The sequence below is a fragment of the Solea senegalensis genome, linkage group LG19, assembly GCF_019176455.1.
Source record: "Solea senegalensis isolate Sse05_10M linkage group LG19, IFAPA_SoseM_1, whole genome shotgun sequence".
Lineage (NCBI taxonomy): Eukaryota > Metazoa > Chordata > Actinopteri > Pleuronectiformes > Soleidae > Solea > Solea senegalensis.
In genome coordinates, this window is record NC_058038.1 from 15,389,015 (window position 1) to 15,407,539 (window position 18,525).

Sequence of the window (18,525 nt, forward strand, 5' to 3'; positions counted from 1 at the left end):
GGATTTCATCAGCATACTTAAAATGAATTTGGATGACAGGTGACTTTACTACATACGCAGTTTGGCTGCCTGCTGCAACATTAGGTCATTTTGACTGATGCTTTAGCTCTCTGCAGAGAGAGAGGACAGAACAGACAATAAAACCCACACAAGAGAACAGCAAGCCATAACTTTTGGCAAAAAAAGAAAACGTCAAATGAATGATACATGTACAGCCATGTTGAGATGCTGCCTGCACTTGTGATATATAGAAGCCCAGTTAAAGAAGGTCTTTTCTATTAGCAGTTACTCTTCATGTCAAACACAGAAGTGCTGTGAAACACTCAAACTAGTATTAATTACAAGTATATTTTGAATAGCTAAGTAAATATAAATACAGTAAATACAGCGTGTGAGTGACTTAAAGTAAAGATTCTGTATGCCTTTAATCTACTCACATAATTTGTATGCTTCTCTTACATACGTGCTGCTAATGTGCTAATTTGCACACTGAATTATATTACATACAAAGAAATTGGTCATTGGCGAGAAGAATGTACTCACACTGTGTGCTTTTTCTGACTTGCCTGCTCAGTCGTGATATAAAATGCGTCATTTGTGCCATAAAAAAGACATGAAAGAAAAATAAATGACAACTTTATTTCAGACACACCAGTCCTCCCATCATTGCTGTCTCCACTGGTGTTTTTCTCTGATTCTCTCAGTAAAAAATGTCTCTGTGTGCATCATTGTCTCTCTCTACGACTTTTGCCACCTGGGACTTGTAGACCATAATCACTTTGGACAGCAAGTCCCCGATCACTCTCATGTTACATTATCTGTCCATTGTGAGATTCTTACACGATGGTTGACGGCTCCCACCTTTTCCCCAGTGCTAATTGCACCATGTAAGACACCAGTGTGTATGTGATCCTTCTTTGTCCCTCACTCTGGCAGTTCCCCCATGAAGGCTTCTTACACCACAGCACGCTTAACCAGTTTATGGTGTATTGTGTTTTTTTTAAAATTACCAACACAACTGCCGTTTCCTCTTGCTATTTTTCCTCATACATTGACTGCTGGTGAAAATGATCACTGTGGACGTTGTGAAAAAGAGCAATCGTTCCCAACGGATAAAAAGAAAAACTACTTGACAAAATGTTTTATCTTTTTAATGAGCATTTGATGCGAACTGGCTACAGAGCTGATCTAAAAAATCTGTTTTCCCTCACATTTGCTTTGAACATTACAATTTCAACATCAAGCTGTGTCTCCCTGTTAATAATCTCATCAGTCAAATGCTTGTCCAGATGCAAAACGATATTCATGAGCCTATTTCCGCTGAACGGTATCACAGAAGCTGACATTCACTGGCGCACGTCCATGCACATGACTTTTCTGATGTCAGAAAATAAACTTTTCTGACATCAATTAACTCACTGACCATTGGCTCTCGCATATTAATCGACGACTGTTTGATTTTTGCTGCAACCTACTGAGCATGATTACACGGGAGCAGCTTTAGCATTTTCATTCCATTTAACCTTAATGTGTTTCCCCTGACAATAAGCACTTTGCACTTATTAGTATTCACATCGCACTTAACCGGGATATTAATTGTTGCAGATAATTATGTGATCTTGTCAGGAATGGAGCAATGTTAGTAGTTTATTAGTCCTATATTAACTCTTCTTTCTTGTCCTCTTTATCCCTTCAGTTTTGTGGGGTGGGACCTGCAGAATATGATCACGTTGGACGCGGTGGAGGAGGACAGTCGGTCTCAGATCATGCTCAAGAAGGTCCAGTCTCCAGTGATCCTGCTCTACTGTTCCAAGGATGAGGCGGTCTACATCCTGGAGGAGGCACGTTCTCTGGGCCTCACTGGATTTGGATACATATGGATTGTGCCGTCGCTCACCACTGGGAACCCGGAAATAACCCCCGGCGAGTTTCCGTCGGGAATGATTTCCGTGTCCTACGATGACTGGGACTACCCACTGGAGGCGCGAGTTCGTGACGGTCTAGGGATCATAACCTCAGCGGCAGCAGCCATGTTGGAGGAGTTCGGCGACATCCCCGAAGCCAAAACCTCCTGTTATGGCCAGATGGAGAAAACAAACAAGCTCCCACCCAGCGCACTACACAAGTAAGTAAAGTGTAAAAAAGTGTGTCAATGTGTCTCGGACGTATTATGCATGTCCATAATGATGAGTAAAAAAAAAAGAAACAGGCGGCAACAGAGATCAAGGATCTGAGAGAGCAGCTGCGTTGATGTGGCTTTGTGCTACAGTCTGTTTGTTTGCATCTATGTTTTCAGTAATTGGAGACTTCCTCCATGTTTGGGATAAGGATTGCGATTGAAGAACGAGGCAATTAGTGGATGAAGGACCAGGGTGTTGAGCTAGAGCTAAAGAGAGTAGAGGAAGTGTCGGAGTCAGAGAGAAAGATGGGGATGAATGGGAGCCATGAGGAAGTTTGTGATTTAGGCAATATAGGACGAGGAAAGGGAAGAAATTTTGACTGGGTTAACAGTGGGGAGCTGCTACAAATGAATGCTCTCCAAAATTGAAGAACTCCTTGATGAGTCCTTCTGTTCCTCTCCTCATTTATTCCTCCATCTCTCGTTCACTCTCCCCTGCTCTCCTTCTCATCGAGAGCTCACTCACCAGCAGCCAGTGGGGATGATGCCGGTCTTGCCAGCTCTGTCTTGCTTTCCATCTGGCAGAGAGGCGAGAGAGAGACACATACAACCCGTGTTCACATCCCCGTGTTTTATTTCAATAGTGATGTGTGAAATTAAAATGATTCCGTTTTTTTATGGAAAAAGAATTTGGATTCCAGAGACTCTAAACCAGAAAATGACAGAAACGAAGAGAAGGATCAACCCGGGGAACTTTATTAAAATGGTACATGTTATATAGGAATTCATCTTTGTGTCATCTTTAGTTTAAGTTTACTTCAGTATTAGAATTTGAAATAGTGGGTTTTACCCATCTTGTTTGCAAAACACATTCTAGACACTATCTCAGACGACGGTGAAAGGCTGAGGGAAAACAGCCGAGGAACAGACAGAGGGTTATTAAAAAATAAAAGACAGGGGCACTTAAAGTGTTTTAGCATAAATGTAACAATACATTTTTTAGATCAGATAAGTGCCAGCTATTTCCTCTGTTAAATTAATATCATCTTAAAAATGAAAGTCGTCGTCTAACATTTTCCTCAGTGTACAGCGATTGTCTATACATTTTAAAAAGCCTAATACATTTTCAGATAGATAAATCAAAACTCTTTTGGCTTCATGTGTTGAACGTTACATCACTAGTTACTTATCTTTATATATACAGTCTGCTTTGCATCATCAAAGATGCTTTTTTTTTTGTTTGAAACTCCCTCTGGCATTTGATCAATTTTGATTTTGATTTTGCAGAAACAGAACAAAATGCTCCGTGCACCGTGTGTAGTTCAAGAATCCTGGGAGATTAGAGCTGCAAAAATGAGGCATGGCTTGTGTGGTCTGTTGCGAGACCTTCCAAATTGCAGTAGAGGCTCCAGGGAGGCAACAGAGCATTTTTCAGCAACATTTACGGGCTAAATTATTTATATTGTTGAACGAGACAGCAGAAATTTGACTGATTGAACTTTTAAATAATTCAGAGGAATTCATAAATCAACCGCACACTCGCACGTCTCTTATTTTGTCAGTGAACACAAGTTCACCATTGAGGATTACCAAATATCCAGAGACAGCTGACTTTGTTCCGAGCATGCTCCGCTGCCTCAGGTTGTTACCCAGGTGATGAGTATCCACAGATGGCTGTTTTGTGGGTGAGAGAGCTCAGCCAATTGGGCTTCAGGGCCAGGACATGAGATACATGATTGGTCACGGCGAGTGTGGGTTGTTAGATGATCAACGGCTGTCGGGGGAGATGAGTGAACATGGTTAGTGCTCACAAACACACAAACACACAAACACACACATGGGCTCTGTGTTCAAATATCGCACACCAGTGTGACATGTTGCATCACTCAGAATGTGTAAGTAATGCAACATGTCATTATATTAGCCGTTTCTTCTCCTGTGGATTCACTGTCTCACAGCGTCCTCTTACAAATGTAGGTTTGAAGTGTTTATTTGTTTGCCTGAGTTCTTTCAGACTCGGCTGTGATTTGTCGTGGGTGCTGCTTTTGCCGTTTCGTCAGCCCAAAATATGTCACAATGGAACAGAATTTGTTTTGATCAGAACAATATTAATAGTCAGTGCTGAAATGGCATGAAAGTGTGCAGTGTGGGCTTTTACTGAAGTTGTACTTCCCCCACTTTGTCTGTGACGGCCGTGATTATAAATCCACCGTGACAAGTCTATGATAAAGTAATGGGGAAATAAAATTAAATAAAAACTGGAGACAAATGGCCAACTAAGAGCACCGGCCAGTGCAGCAGTCTGACCAAGTGACAAGTTGTGCTCCATGTAAAATATGGTATGTGCATGTGCATGTGCATGTGCGTGTGGGTGTGCGAGCTTGAGCGTGTGCATGCTAGAAACAAGAGAAATATCTCCTCCCCCTTAAGAGAATGTTCTGTCATGACCGATTTACAGTGTACCTCTCACCTCGCTGTGGTGAACAGTGTGTCTTAAAAGACTTAAGCACTTATTTATCTCCCCCTGTCTTTGTGTGTGCGTGTGTGTGTGTGTGTGTGTGTGTGTGTGTGGTTCCTCTGACAGGTAATTTCAGGATCTGTAGCGCTGATATATGAGGGTCAGAATCACATGTGCACACACACACGTCACAGTCATATGTGCTGTGTCCTGAAGCAGCTTTCATGTATTACACACTACACAATGCAAGTGAGAGTTTAAAAGAGGCATATCTGGACACAGTTTGTTAAAAAATTAACTCCCTCCATTTAAAAAAACCTGACTTGTCTTTATATATTTTGTAAAACGACACGGTCAGAAAACCTATAAATACCAGTTGCTCATAAATATTACATTGCTGCATGACTACCTCCTAACTACAGTACATGGGTTTGTATTTATTATTCCCATTTGTACATTTCTGCAGTTCACTTTGCCGATTCCGAGTTTAATTGTTTTCTTTATTTTCTTTTTCTGTTACTGTAACTTGCCAATATTGATTTAGCATGTTCCAATTTTATTTCTTAGAACTGTAGCAAACAAATGCTCTTCTATAATTCAAAATATTCACTTCTGTTATAGAATAAATCATTAAAGGCATGTTGCTGTCTACATGTATGCAGTTGCTGTTGATATTCACGTGTGTTAGCTTTCTCTCTCTCTCTCGCGCGCTCTCAATAATAAACATATCTATCCGGGAAAACCCTAGTATAAACTTTAATACTTATACAATACTTTATACTATATGACCCCACTTCCTCCCTTGCCACTATTATAATTATGGCCTCTACAGATCTCCTACATAGACAATGCCACTGTCGAGTCTGTTTACTCCCATCATACGGACACTGTGTTTAATGAAGACACAATGAAGACTTTGACGTAAGGCAGGATATTGTAACAATCTTCTCTCACTTTTAACATCACATCCTGGTTCACCGCCATTCCTGTCAAAAGTAAATCAAACCTTTCCCAGATCAATCGTCAATCAAGCAAATAAAATAATAATAACTCAGCTATCAATACTCCACAGGTCCTTCCAGCGCTTACCTTCGGGCTACCAATACAAAGAAAAACACCTGCAAGAACTCATTCATCCCCACTGCAATAAACATCTTAAACAAACAAATTAACCCGAATGAGCTCTGATGCACTATGCCACTTTATATAATGTTTTTTTTATGCTGGTTTTACACTTGTTCTATGAATATGCACGCACTGTGTGTGCATTTAGGAACTGCCCTGAATGTCTTTTAGTCCGAGTGCTAATAACGTCAAAGAGAATTTTCTGTTATCTGAGCTGATAACAATGCTCAGTATGTGTAAGAATAGAAACCCTAAACACACATAATAGTACAAAGCACAGGCGGCATAACATTAATGCTTCGTGACCAGAATGTGAGTGAACGTTGCCACGCTGCAGCGACCATGTCACTTGACATGCATATACCAGGGTGCTTTGTTTCAGAACAGCAATACAGTGGAAGATATAAAGACATCAAGTTGCACCTGCAGGCCTGGCATGATCAGAAATATTCTCATGACTGTGTATAGAGAGATATGGACACACGAGGTGTATTATGATCTGATATGAACACATTTAAACACACCGCCTGTGTTGAAACTACTCCCCGTAAAGACAAAGAGGAAAAGAAACACATTTTTACACACCGGCCTGCTGAAGACACAGTGTTATTGTTCCAAACAGGAACAGAAAGTGACAAGAAGGACAAAGAAACTCACAAGAGGAGTGAGAGTTGCTGAAAGGCTACGTAGGAGGTTCTCTGTTAACTCGCTTTACCGCCTCTCTTCATATTAGTTTTCATAGTGGGCAAACACTCTATTTAACAGGCTGAATCCTCCAATTCAGTGACAGACTTGTCTGTGTGAGATTGTATTGTATTTTATTTATTTTGTTTTGATGTTGTTGACATAGAAAGGTGAAAACTGTGTTCTACTTTCTTGTGGGGGGGTTGTAGAACAGGTAGTATTTAAAGTGAAGGATTATTTTTGATTCTTTATCTCCAAATTCAGTTGCGTTCAAAACTGATTTCACTTATTGGAAACAAGTTGGGAAAAGTGAAATGACTACAAATGTGTTTGAGAAGGTGTTCGATCAAGTCTCAGGCGCATTTACTTTTAAAGGAAACCGCAAAGTGTGGGTTTCACTGTAGGCCACAACAGTTGTCCTGTTTATGAGGAAAAGACTGTGATTGACAGCTCATGCACAAGACTGCCTTTGGTTAAAAGGAGAGTGGAGAGAGAGGGAGACGGGAGATAATTTAGTCAGTCGAAATGTGAACATCCTGCAAATCCCTTGTCACAAGATGATTATGAATTCTTCATCAGAGGGAAGGGTACCAAATAAAAGGTGCTCCTCTGTGGTGCTGGGATTCTTTTTTTTTCTTTTTTTATATTCTGCATTTGCATTTGCATATTGAAGAAAAACACATGATATTCAAACTGAGCCGCGGAATAAACGCTCCCAAGCCGGTACAAGCACAAATCGTATTTTATGCAACAGCAGAAATATTGCAGAGGAAGCTGTGTGAACATGTGCAGCATTTTATGGGCGCAATAGCAACCTTTATAAAGACCATATGTAATATGTTAGTATTAATCTTGTGCTGCTGAAAGCCAGAAAAATACACACACACACACTCACACAGAGCACAGCGCTAAGCTAACATCCACTTCACCTTGTAGTATCATCATTCATATCACACTGAACGATGCCACCCAAGGCTCAGTGTGCATTACAAGTGACTCCCCACCCTTTGTTCCAAAGAAAGCTAATTCAGCACTGATAACATCCCCCTTTTTTTTCATTTTTCGACCCTTTCCCTCGTCTCTGTCACAGTTGCAGTTTGTGTGTAATAGATCACGAGTGCTCTGACACTGTACATCATTGTTTTGACTCGTCCTTGTCTTGACAAAGGATTAATGTCTCCATCCTTAACATCCACACGGAATTATAGCTCATTCTCACATCTTTGTGGAGACCGTCTTCCCCTGCAGTGAAGCCTCGTCGGATAACATGCAGGTTGCATATCGCAAAGTAGCACCGCCGTATTCACTGCGAGAGCCGGGGCAACTTCGGATAAGTGAGCACTTGAGATGTTATATCTTTTGTGTCGAGAGCATTTTGACAGGGCAGGACGTAGTGCTTCCAGCGGAGGCTGTGGTCAAAGTCTGGTCTGCGTAAAAACCAAACGACCAAGTCCATTTCGAAAAAGTCATTTACTTTTATTATAGGCGTCGTTAATGCTCTGTCGCTGCTCACCAGAGAAATTAAGACGGCGGCACAAATGAGGAGCAAGTGGCGCTTGCTGCTGCTGTAATGCAGCGTGCTGTATGTGTGTGCTCTTACTTGCGTGCTGCAGTGAACGTGCAGTGCTGCTCAACTCTGGTGCAGTGCCCCCTCCTCCCTCCTCCCTCCTCCCATCGCAACCCCTTTTACCCAAAAATAAGAGGAGGGAAGGAAAAAAATAACACGGAGGATATTTTTATCTACACTTTGTCGAGGCTTCGTCCTCCTCTCTCGTCACACTTCTCTTTCCATCTCGCTCACTCACAATCTCTTTTATCTTTATGCTTTAAATCACTTTGTTTAGGTGCCCATTCTCTACTGTCTGCTCCCTCTCCTTATCCCATGCCCAGCCCTAATGAATAGAGAGATTACTGATATAATGGAGGCTGGGAAGTGAGAGAAATTGGATTGCTTTACTATGATGTCAGTGCTACAAGGAAGGGTGAACGTTGCATGGGAAAGTGTTGAGGTGTGCAAAGTCATTTAAGTCTACGTTTCCCTCTCTCTTTCACTGTGTGTGTGATGTTCATTCTTTAGGGTCATCTTCAAGCGCATATACACTCCAGTCTGTGTCCGTATCCTAGCAACGCCCATTTCAGGTCCACCTGTTCAATGGGCGTCAGCCCAAACATACTGGCAGACACACACACACACACACAATCTGGCTGTCCTGTCTGCATCCTATTCTTGCTTTCAAACACCAATTTGTGTACAGTGGTATTGTAGTAATATACATTTGCAGTACACTATAAACGGCCCTCAGTCGTTTTCTGGAAATGATCACTTTCAAGTTGCAGATTTTCCAGATTAATACCCAGCCTATAGGTCTCTGTGTTCCGTTAACACCGGCTTAATTGCTGGACTGAGTCGAACTCTGGTACAAGTGAGAAAATAAATCACATAAACAAAGAGGAGGGAAAGAACAGTGTGTGCATGTGTATGTGGTGTGTCAAAGTGCAGATTGGACCGCTGTCTTAGCGAGCAGCCCGGGCGCTTTTATTGATTCTAGCACCTCTTTCTCTGCTTCTAGTCACACATAATTGGGTTGAGTGCTGCGTCCCCCTGTCCAGTCAAATACCTTAATAATACCAAGTTGCTTGCAAGTCAATTAGATTATTTTCATCACGGAACCCGTCAGCGATTTAATCTGATTGGTTGTGTATGTGTCACTGGCAGCAGGTTAAAGGACGACGCGGGTGTCGCGCAGCGCTCTCCGTATTATCTCCGTATCATTCTTCTGACTGTGTTTAAGTTGCCATTTTGTGTGACATTACTGTGAAGGCATCGGGTAGTTTGACAACCTCAAGCAAAGATGTTACTCAATCACTATGTTGCAGCTACAGCCCTGAAATGTCACTCCATCAACAACACAGCTGACCTGGAGGCGTGACTCAATCCCTCACACAACCGTAGTGATTTTTGCACTGATGAGTTATTAGAAAGCGCTCGTACCTTTGTCATGGTGCGACAGGATTTGACTGACTTGACACCTTGACTTTTTAAATACCGCGGTTATACCCTGAGGCCAGTTATCGGCCCGTCCTCTGTCGTATATATGTGGAGCTGTGTGTTTATGATGAAGGCCTCTGCATATCAGTCGTGACACAAATAAACACTAGAGAATCAGATAAGAAGAGGGACAGTTATGGAAATGTATGGAAATACATTCTGACACAAATGGTAAAATGAAGACCGTGCTTCAGATTATACATTCTCTGCACAATGTCCTCTCCGGTGCAAATCAGCTCACTTTTGTGGCTTTTAAAAGACACGTCGTGTCCCCTGTCGTCTCACACGCACCCCCAGAATGGAAAGGAAGAGGACGAGGAGAGGGGCCGCCTCCCCTGTGTTGTACATAAGCGCTGACAGTGGAGGGAGTGAGGGGGACAGAGTGGAGAGGGACAGCCATGATTAATGTTGAGGTTATGTGGACCCAAGAATATCTTCCCACTGCCCTCCATCTTAGTTAATGTGACCTGCCATATAGGTCACTCATTACTGTGTGTGTGTCTTAGTGTCATTTGCAAGGAACTATTCACGCTCACTATGTCTTCCAGTAGTAATGCTTACATTTCAAATAATCTGGGGTGTGCGCACACATGCTTTAATAATGTAGTATTTGCATGTGAATCAAGTATGACAATCAAGCATGTAGTAATATTTTAGAATTGTAAATTGACTTTTTCTCATGCTAATGTTTTTCAATATCCCTTTTCCTCTGTTTTTTATCCCCTCCATTTCTTTTCATTAATTTCCTCATGCTCACATTTCTCTTTTTTCATTTTTTTACTTTTTTACTTATCGCCCTCGTCTTGCTACTCCTTCATTCCACTCGCTCTCAGGTACATGATGAACGTGACATGGGATGGCAGAGATTTGTCATTCACAGAAGATGGCTACCAGGAAAACCCAAAGCTGGTGGTCATTGTTCTCAACAAAGAAAGAGAGTGGGAGAAGGTAGGTTCTAAAAGTTGTGTGTTTGTGGCTGGGTTGGTATGTATTTGAAAAAAAAAAAAAAGGTATTAACCACATATTCCTGAGAACACATTGTTAGTTTTCATTGTTTTACACATAAAACTAATATAAATATATGGTATTCTAAAAGTTGAAGAATGCAGAAATGTGACATTTCAGGTAAAAAGGTTGGTATTTTTACAACAGTATTCTGCTGCCAAACTCATAAATAGAGTAAAAAAACTTTGTGTTTATATTGCTTGTGTTCAGTGTTTGTATCGCTTGTGTTGCTTTTTCATGAGTCCAACATTTACAGTTTCTGCACTGACCTGTGACATGTGACTGGCAGATGATAACAACCCACATGTGTTGCTTTTGTCTTTTTCTGTTACCGACCGTCACGTTGGTATTTCTTTTCTTTTTCTTTTTTTACCTAAATGCTACCTCATACATTGCAAACCAACATCTGTGTATGTAGCAGTGCTAACCAATGTAAACAAATGTGTCTTTGAGAAATGCAGTGGGGAGAAAGTGATGACACAGTATTCAGCTGGTCACCGAGCTTAGATTTCTGCGTGAGGAAGCTTACATGAAGAATGGACTCTTAAGTATTCCTGGACTTGAAATGGCAGCCATGTGTCTCTACACCTACACCTGGTCGCCTCTCACAGGCCTTAATCTCACATACAATGAATTAAAAGCTAAAAGAGGAACAAAAAACAAAAACAAAGAAAGAGGTGTGGTTAAAGAAAAGATTTGGATAAGAAAGAAAGAGATACGTTCTCTGTGTTGTTTCATCTTCAATCACACACACTCCTTTCATGTCATCTTGTGTTTTCCCTCATCATTCCACTCTTCCTGTTTCCCTCTTCTCTCCATGTCACTTATCCTTTGTGTTTGCATCTTTTCATCCGCCCTTCCATTTTCCCCTTCATCTCTTTGCCTTCACTTGTCCCCTCTTCTTCTTTGCAAGTCAGATAATGTGTGCACTCTAGCCTTTAGCGCTGTCTTTAGCTGTGATTGCTGTTGTGGTCTCTGATGGGGCCTCAAACAACAGTTCATCAAAACCTGAGACCTCAGTTATTGGGGTGGCAAGGGATCACTAGGGATCACTGCTCGTGTGTGTGTGTGCATGCACACGCACACACACGTAGGTGAGTGTGTGTGTTTACCCTTCCACACTGGTTATTGACACAAGCCCTACTCAATCAACCAGACCAATCTGGTTTTGATTCAGGTCACATCTCTCTGTGTTACAGTATTCCATTTAGTTTGCCGCAATCCGCTCACTCTCCACCCAATCTTTGAGACTCGCCTTTTCATATTTCATACTGACACACACCTACAGTACACACATACACACACGCGTACACAAAAGACCCTTTGTCTGCGTGCTGAGAGGAGGTAGTGTGTTGTTGTTGTAAACAAAAAGCCTGTGAAATTGATCAGTACCGCTTCACTGTGGTGCAGAGAAAGAGAGTGAAGGCAAGGGAGACGTGGAGACCCAAAGTGGAAATATAATTGGGAGCCTCTCTCCCTCCCTCTCTCTCTCTCCCTCTCTCTCTCTCTCTCGCTCTCTCACACACAGTCAATCTGATGCAGCCGTCCCACCCATGCACCAGAAATCAGCAGCATACACACACACACACACACACACACACACACACAGGCTGAAGGAGACAGAGAGATTTCCATGACGATCAAGAGATAAAAATTCAGTAACTGCACTAAAATATAGATATGTGCTAAAAATATAAAATGTGTCCCCTTGGGGCACAGGAGAGACAGAAGAGACAAGCAGAGGAGAGCGAGCAATATGGAGCGATCTCAAGACGAGCGCGCGATAGAGACAGATGGACCGAGATGGAGAGAGAGCAAATGAGCATGAGAAAAGAAACTCATAGAGAGGGAGGTGAAGGGATAGAGAGGTGGAACTGAGCAAGTGTACACTTTCCTCTCTCTCTCTCTCTCTGTCTCTCTCTCAGTTTTTGTCCAGGTGTGCACTCCACACCTGCCGACATGAAGTTGGTCATGGAGCCACTTCTCCACACGTCAATGGTGTGTGGACATGTTTTTGAGGATTAAAAGCAGCATAAACTGCATCCAGCCATGCTGGTTTATTTATTCCAGTGTGTGGTTTTGAGAAATTTGTACAACATGAGTCCACAAACGGCAAGAAAGAGTAGTGATTGAGATCAGTGCTGTCATGCCTGGAGCTTAAATACATATTAGTAATACTGTCATTGAGTTAAACTTGACTAAGTGTCAAAGAAAAGGTTTTGAAAGTAAGTTTAAGTGCACATGCTGCACACACACACACGCACATAACTCCATAACTCTTTATCTGCGCTCTTTAATTTGTTCATTAATCTATTTTGACATTTTAATAAGTGGTTTGAGTGTAAAGAATTGCAAGTTTTCTGGTTTTTGATCCATATAACAAAGAAATCATTCAAATTGAATGATTTCGGTTTGTGGACAAATCATCATTTCCAGGCTTTAAAAACACTGATCAACATTTCTTTTGCAAATGAAAACAATCCTTCGTTGCAGCTCTAAAACACATACACACATGTGTATTCATAACTCTCCAAGCTTTAAAAGTACAAGTGTGGTTGTCCAGTAAATCTGCAGCACCGCGTCATAGTTGGTGAAATGTGGAAATGGACGGCGAATGATGTGTCTCACTGTCGTCGGTGTTACAGTACAGCGTCAACGTGGCTGAATGAGAAAAGTGTATTTACCGATCAGAAGCAGGATGTTATGCTTTAATCCCACTGAGTAGATGGAGTATGTAAATTGCTTTAGGAACTGCTGCCGTGTTAGCAGCCAGTTCACAAAATAATTATTACAGACAGCATGGGATTTGTGCTTGGGAGAATCACAATATGGAGAGCAGAAACACACAAAAGCCCGTATACTTACACACAAACACACACCTTCATGTGAATATTCTATCAAGGCATCACTATCTCCATCTTAATAAAAATGCTTTACTCCAAGGAAATTCTCCTCTCTTACACTTCCACCCTGTCATCGTCCGTCTCTCTCTCTCTCTCCCCCCCCCCTCCCTTCGCGCACATGCATGCACACACTTTCACACTCACACATATAAACAGAGCAAGTGCGGAGGAGGGGAGGGCACAATCCATTTTACTGACATAATTTTGTCTGACAGGAGTGACAGATACTGTTTTATGACCGAATGGGTTTCTCCGCACTATTAGGAACTCATTCTCCCATAATGCAATGTGCCACAGCGATATCTCTCCCAGTGAGGGTGGCACAGAGAAGGTGCTCGGCGTAAGAGCCCTCGCCCTTCTCTGTTTTTGTGTGACTTCTGATTTAGTTTCAGTATGTGTGTGTGTATGGGTGTTAGGGTCATAGACAATATGACGGATAATGTGTCCAATAGACAAACTAAAGGCCAAGATCTGCTGGAACAAAGAGTAGAGAGATTTGAGACGATAAAAGAAAGAGTTGTACTTGAGATAATGCAAAGCTCTTGCAGGGCCAAGTGTCATCTCATCACCAAGTGGCTCTAAATCCACCATGAGATGATGATGTGATAGGATGCTGCCGTGGGATCTTACAGTATGATGCCGTAATCCCACAGGCCCCATCATCATTACCTCCCACTGGCCTCTCTGTCCAATTACACGCACACATCTACTTTCTATGCATTAACCGCGCGCGTGTGTAGTATCTTGAATCTCATAAGGGGAGATTCAGCATTCTGTTGCGTATCCAGTCGATACAGAGAATTCTCTCTCCTCTCTGGGCATTAATTTATAACCCCTCTTTCTTTAATTAGAGAGAGAGGGAGACTTAGAAGAGGGGGAGGGAAGAGTAGAGCAAATCTGCTGAAGTCAGCTTCTCCTCTTCCTTCGTCTTAACTATCTCCTTTTCCACTCTTCTTTCATAAATGTTCTCACGTGTTATTTGTCCTGAGAGTACATTGACTCTGGCAGTTTGCAGGTTAATATTGTGGTTTATTAAACCGATGACTTAAGGCGCAGCAAATACTGAAAACTTAAATATGAAAAGAAGAAGAAAAATAAAATGGGGGGACAAAAAAAATCATTTTGTCAAAATGTAAATTATATTTTCATCATTCAAACACCAGAGAAAACTGATATCAGTGTGACACACACAGGAAGGAACTGCTTTGGGTTTTACAGAGACCAGAAAATGAATCTAACTTTAACTCATTTCTTTGTGTTGTTGTTTTTTTTACTATTATCTTACTTATTATGCACCAATTCACCCTCACTTTTACATTACCAATCCCATTTCCTACATTATCCCCCACTTACACGTGTGTGTGTGTGTGTGTGTGTGTGTGCGTGTGTGCGCGCACGCTGCACTCACTCACTTGTGAAATGCAGAACAGCTGGGGTTAGACAGACAGACAAATGTGGCTGCTCCCCGGAGAGTGAAGGTGACACAAAAGAAACCCATACACATGCCACCTCAGCGTACTGTCCTGCAAACCCCACTCACATACTGAGAGAAACAGAGTGAGCGCCGTCTGTGAGCAGAAGAAAGATGCTAATCCCTCTCATACGATAGAAAAAAACGCTGAAAGCAAAACAATTAAAATGCAAATTTCACTTCCTTGCTTATTGCCTGTTAATCACCCGCATGCAGGCTAAGCATAAGCATGTGTGATTGCTTATATTGTATTTGCGTGTCAAGGTAATAACCACTGTCCTTTGACATTAGGGTCAGCAGGGTTGCAGATTAGAACGGACGTATTGCTGCACATTTATTGTGTGTTTGCATGATGCAGTAACTTAACTGTGCTGGATTTCTTCAAATTATATTTTAATCCCCACAACAAAACAACACGGTTCACATGGTGCTTAACCTTCCCCTGTTTTGTCACAGGTTAATAAATCAACATTTATGCCCAAAAAAACTTTTGAACTTACCACTGCAGCTATGTTGTTGTTTTAGGCTGCAAGAGTATGGACAAATTTTAGGGCTATTTGTAAAAAAAAATGAACACAAAGAGCAAATAATAAAACAGCATGAATTCTGAGAAAAAAAAGGCAGAATTCTGAGAAAAATGGTCAGAATTTAGACTTTTTTTCTCAGAATTCTGACTTTAATATCAGGATTCTGACTTTAATCTCGGAATTCATGCTGTTTTATTTCTTTCTTTCTTTTATTTATGTGGCCCTAATACTCTATTCTGTACAAGAGAGTGAGAGAGTATAGAGAAGAAAGAAAAACTTTTGAAAAGGAGGTAAAAAGTGAGTGAGCGTTTGCCATGTTATTCTTTGCCCCTGTAATATTAATTATTTAGGCCAAAGCCTTGCTGCTTGCTGCTGGTCTATATCTTTCTCCCTATGTCTGACAACAACATGTGAAAATAGCTCGTGCAATCACACACACACACACACACACACACACATATACATTTACAGACAGGTGTTGGCAGGTGGAGAGCACCCATAAGGGAATCTGTGACATCAACGCTCTGAAAACCGTCTGAATTATTAACAGCGTCACAGCATCGTCATCATGCTGTCTCTCTCTCTCTCTCTGTGTCTTTGTCTCTTTCTCATACATGTCTGCATTCAGAGCCATGCTGTATATTCCTCTGTGTGCACTTTGTCATGCATTCTTACACGCCATGCGTTCAGTCTGTGATGTTGTACCTACAGTCACATTTATTATGGACTGGCAACAACATGTATTCTGATGTGTATGTTTTTGTGTCAAAAGAGGCAGCATATGTAACATTAAAGGGAAATGTTGACTTGTGTCTGCATCCGTAATCATCTCCACTTCCTGTCTGCTTTGAGTTATCATGCATCTGACTACAGCAGGTAAAGTAAAGTAAACTCACTCTGTTTCTCAAAATGTTAACATGTGATGATCACTGACTTGTGGACGTCGTACCGTCGTTTGAGCTCATGGGTATAAGGGAGTGTCTTCTGGCAGATACTGACAACCTGCTAACTATTTATAAAGTATAAGATACATTTCTTTTTAAATGTAAATTAAATCAGTTTGAATGACTTAACAGCCTTGGTGAGGTACCGACATGGGCGCTCATTCAACAGTTCACCCTCTTTCTCCTCCTTTCCTTCCTTCCAGATGGGAAAACTGGACAACCGCAGCCTGACACTGAAGTACCCAGTGTGGCCGCGCTTCAACTCCTTTGGTGACGCTGAGCTTGATGACAACCACCTGTCCATTGTCACCTTGGAAGAGAAACCTTTCGTTATTGTGGAGGATGTAGAAAGACTCACGGGCACCTGCATGAGGAACTCCGTCCCCTGTCGAAAGCATATCAAAGAGTAGGTTTGCTTTCTTCTCCACACTCTCCACACTTGTCCTAATATTTCCCTCAATGTAACGGCTTTGGACAAACCGTTTTATCACTTGATTGTGGTGGTTCACCTGCTCTTTATAGCATTTGTCACTATCCACTGTAGGTTAACATTGTGCCTCATAGAAAGTATTTATTTTGTGGAGTTTTTATGTTCTCCTGTGTGTGTGTGTGTGTCTGTGGGTTTTCTCTGGGTCTCTATCCCCCTCCCCACAGTCCAGAGACAAGCAGACTGAGTTTGGGTTGCTTGGGTACGCTAAGGTTTTCTCTGGCATGAACGTATAAGTGAGGGGTTGTTTCGTCTCTCTCTATGTTGGCCTGGTTATGGGTTGGTAATTTGCCTCTTGCTTGGCTCCAGCTCCTTCTGCAACCTTTTAAAGATAAATGTATTCATTATCCAGCTTATTATCAGTTACACCATGAAACTAAGGATGGAGTTACTTCAACCTTGGCTAAGTGTAGTCAGCAACTAATGACCTCCAAATATGTTTGGAATAAGTAATTAACTAATGTAAGCTTTAAAAGGGAATAATTACAGAAGGTGATAAAAACGTTGCCTTTGTTGTCCTGTGTGTGTGTGTGTGTGCTGTCTTATGAGCATGGCAGGAGGTGCAGTGTGCGATCTATGCTGCAACTTCTTTCCTCCCCCTGTAAATGGAGGCGACTGCTGTACTCAGCAGTTTACTTCCTTTCTTTCACCGATTTTCACTCTAATGGCCACATTTTCAAGCCTATTGTTTCAGTATATTCATTGAATGCACACACACGGTGAGAGTGACTCAGACCTTCTGGGTTGAGTGAAGTGCTGCTATCCTAACCATGTAATTGGTGTGTAGATAATTCAATATTATTTTTCCACACAGTATACATGCAAGCACTGTATACAACAACTACACATCCAGTGCATATGAGCACAGACATGCACATACATTCCTTAAGCAGGAATACGGTCCCAGGGAAGAGGCCAACAGATATTTTCAACCAGAATCACTGTGAAGTAGGGCGGAGGATAAAGCATCTCCAAGGAGGAACACAAATACACAAGCTCATACACACTCTCTGTTGCCACATGCCCACTCACTCACAGGCCAATGCATTCGGTTGCATTCCCCCCTCCCACAGCACAATTCCCACTCAAGCATCCGTAGTGTCCATTTGGAGAAAGAGGACTAGATGGAAGGAAGGGAAGAGGCACATATATGGAGGGAAGTGGATGGTGGAGTTGGACTGGGGGTTGGAGGGACTATCCATGCATGCAGAACCACAAATTCACTCATCCAGGCTGGGCCTAAGAACAACAAACACACACCATCACATATATACCTACAGTGGCCTCTCTGGAGACCCCTCAGGCCCTGTAGTGTTCCTATACCAAGTTGGCCCGGCAACTTCACAAACAGCCTTTATAACATCACATGCTCTCACTGCCTGAACCTTACCATGGTCTTCCTAAGTGGGGAACACGGTGTTCAGGAGTGCAGCGATTACAGTTCTGACCTGTATGCTTGCTCTGCCAGCTGAACCTGCCACAGAGTTGACTTTGCTGTCCTCCTTTCCATTATTACCGTCACAAATCCCATTCCCTGCACAGTCTCCTCCCTCCCCTCCTCCCCCCTTCCTGTATGACTTTATCATATACTGTAGATGTGGCACTTTTCTTATCAGTAAACATATACAATACTCTGCATGTGTGAACAACCAGTCAAGTCAGTCAGCTTAATTGGTTTATGTTTGTCAGAACATTTAGATGCAAATTAATGGTATTTATTCAATTCATTTTTCTCAAACAGCTGCTGTACATA

At 41.9% G+C, this 18,525-nt stretch overlaps 1 protein-coding gene across 2 annotated transcripts in view; it reads left to right on the top strand.

The window, feature by feature from the left end:
• grin2aa (glutamate receptor, ionotropic, N-methyl D-aspartate 2A, a) overlaps positions 1–18,525 on the top strand; it is a 123,119-nt gene that overhangs the window by 82,464 nt on the left and 22,130 nt on the right. For both annotated transcript variants that reach the window (XM_044050742.1, XM_044050741.1), the window contains 3 exons: positions 1,697–2,125; positions 10,269–10,383; positions 16,489–16,691. In XM_044050742.1, coding sequence (XP_043906677.1) covers positions 1,697–2,125; positions 10,269–10,383; positions 16,489–16,691 — 747 coding nt within the window. The remainder of the gene's footprint in view (positions 1–1,696; positions 2,126–10,268; positions 10,384–16,488; positions 16,692–18,525) is intronic.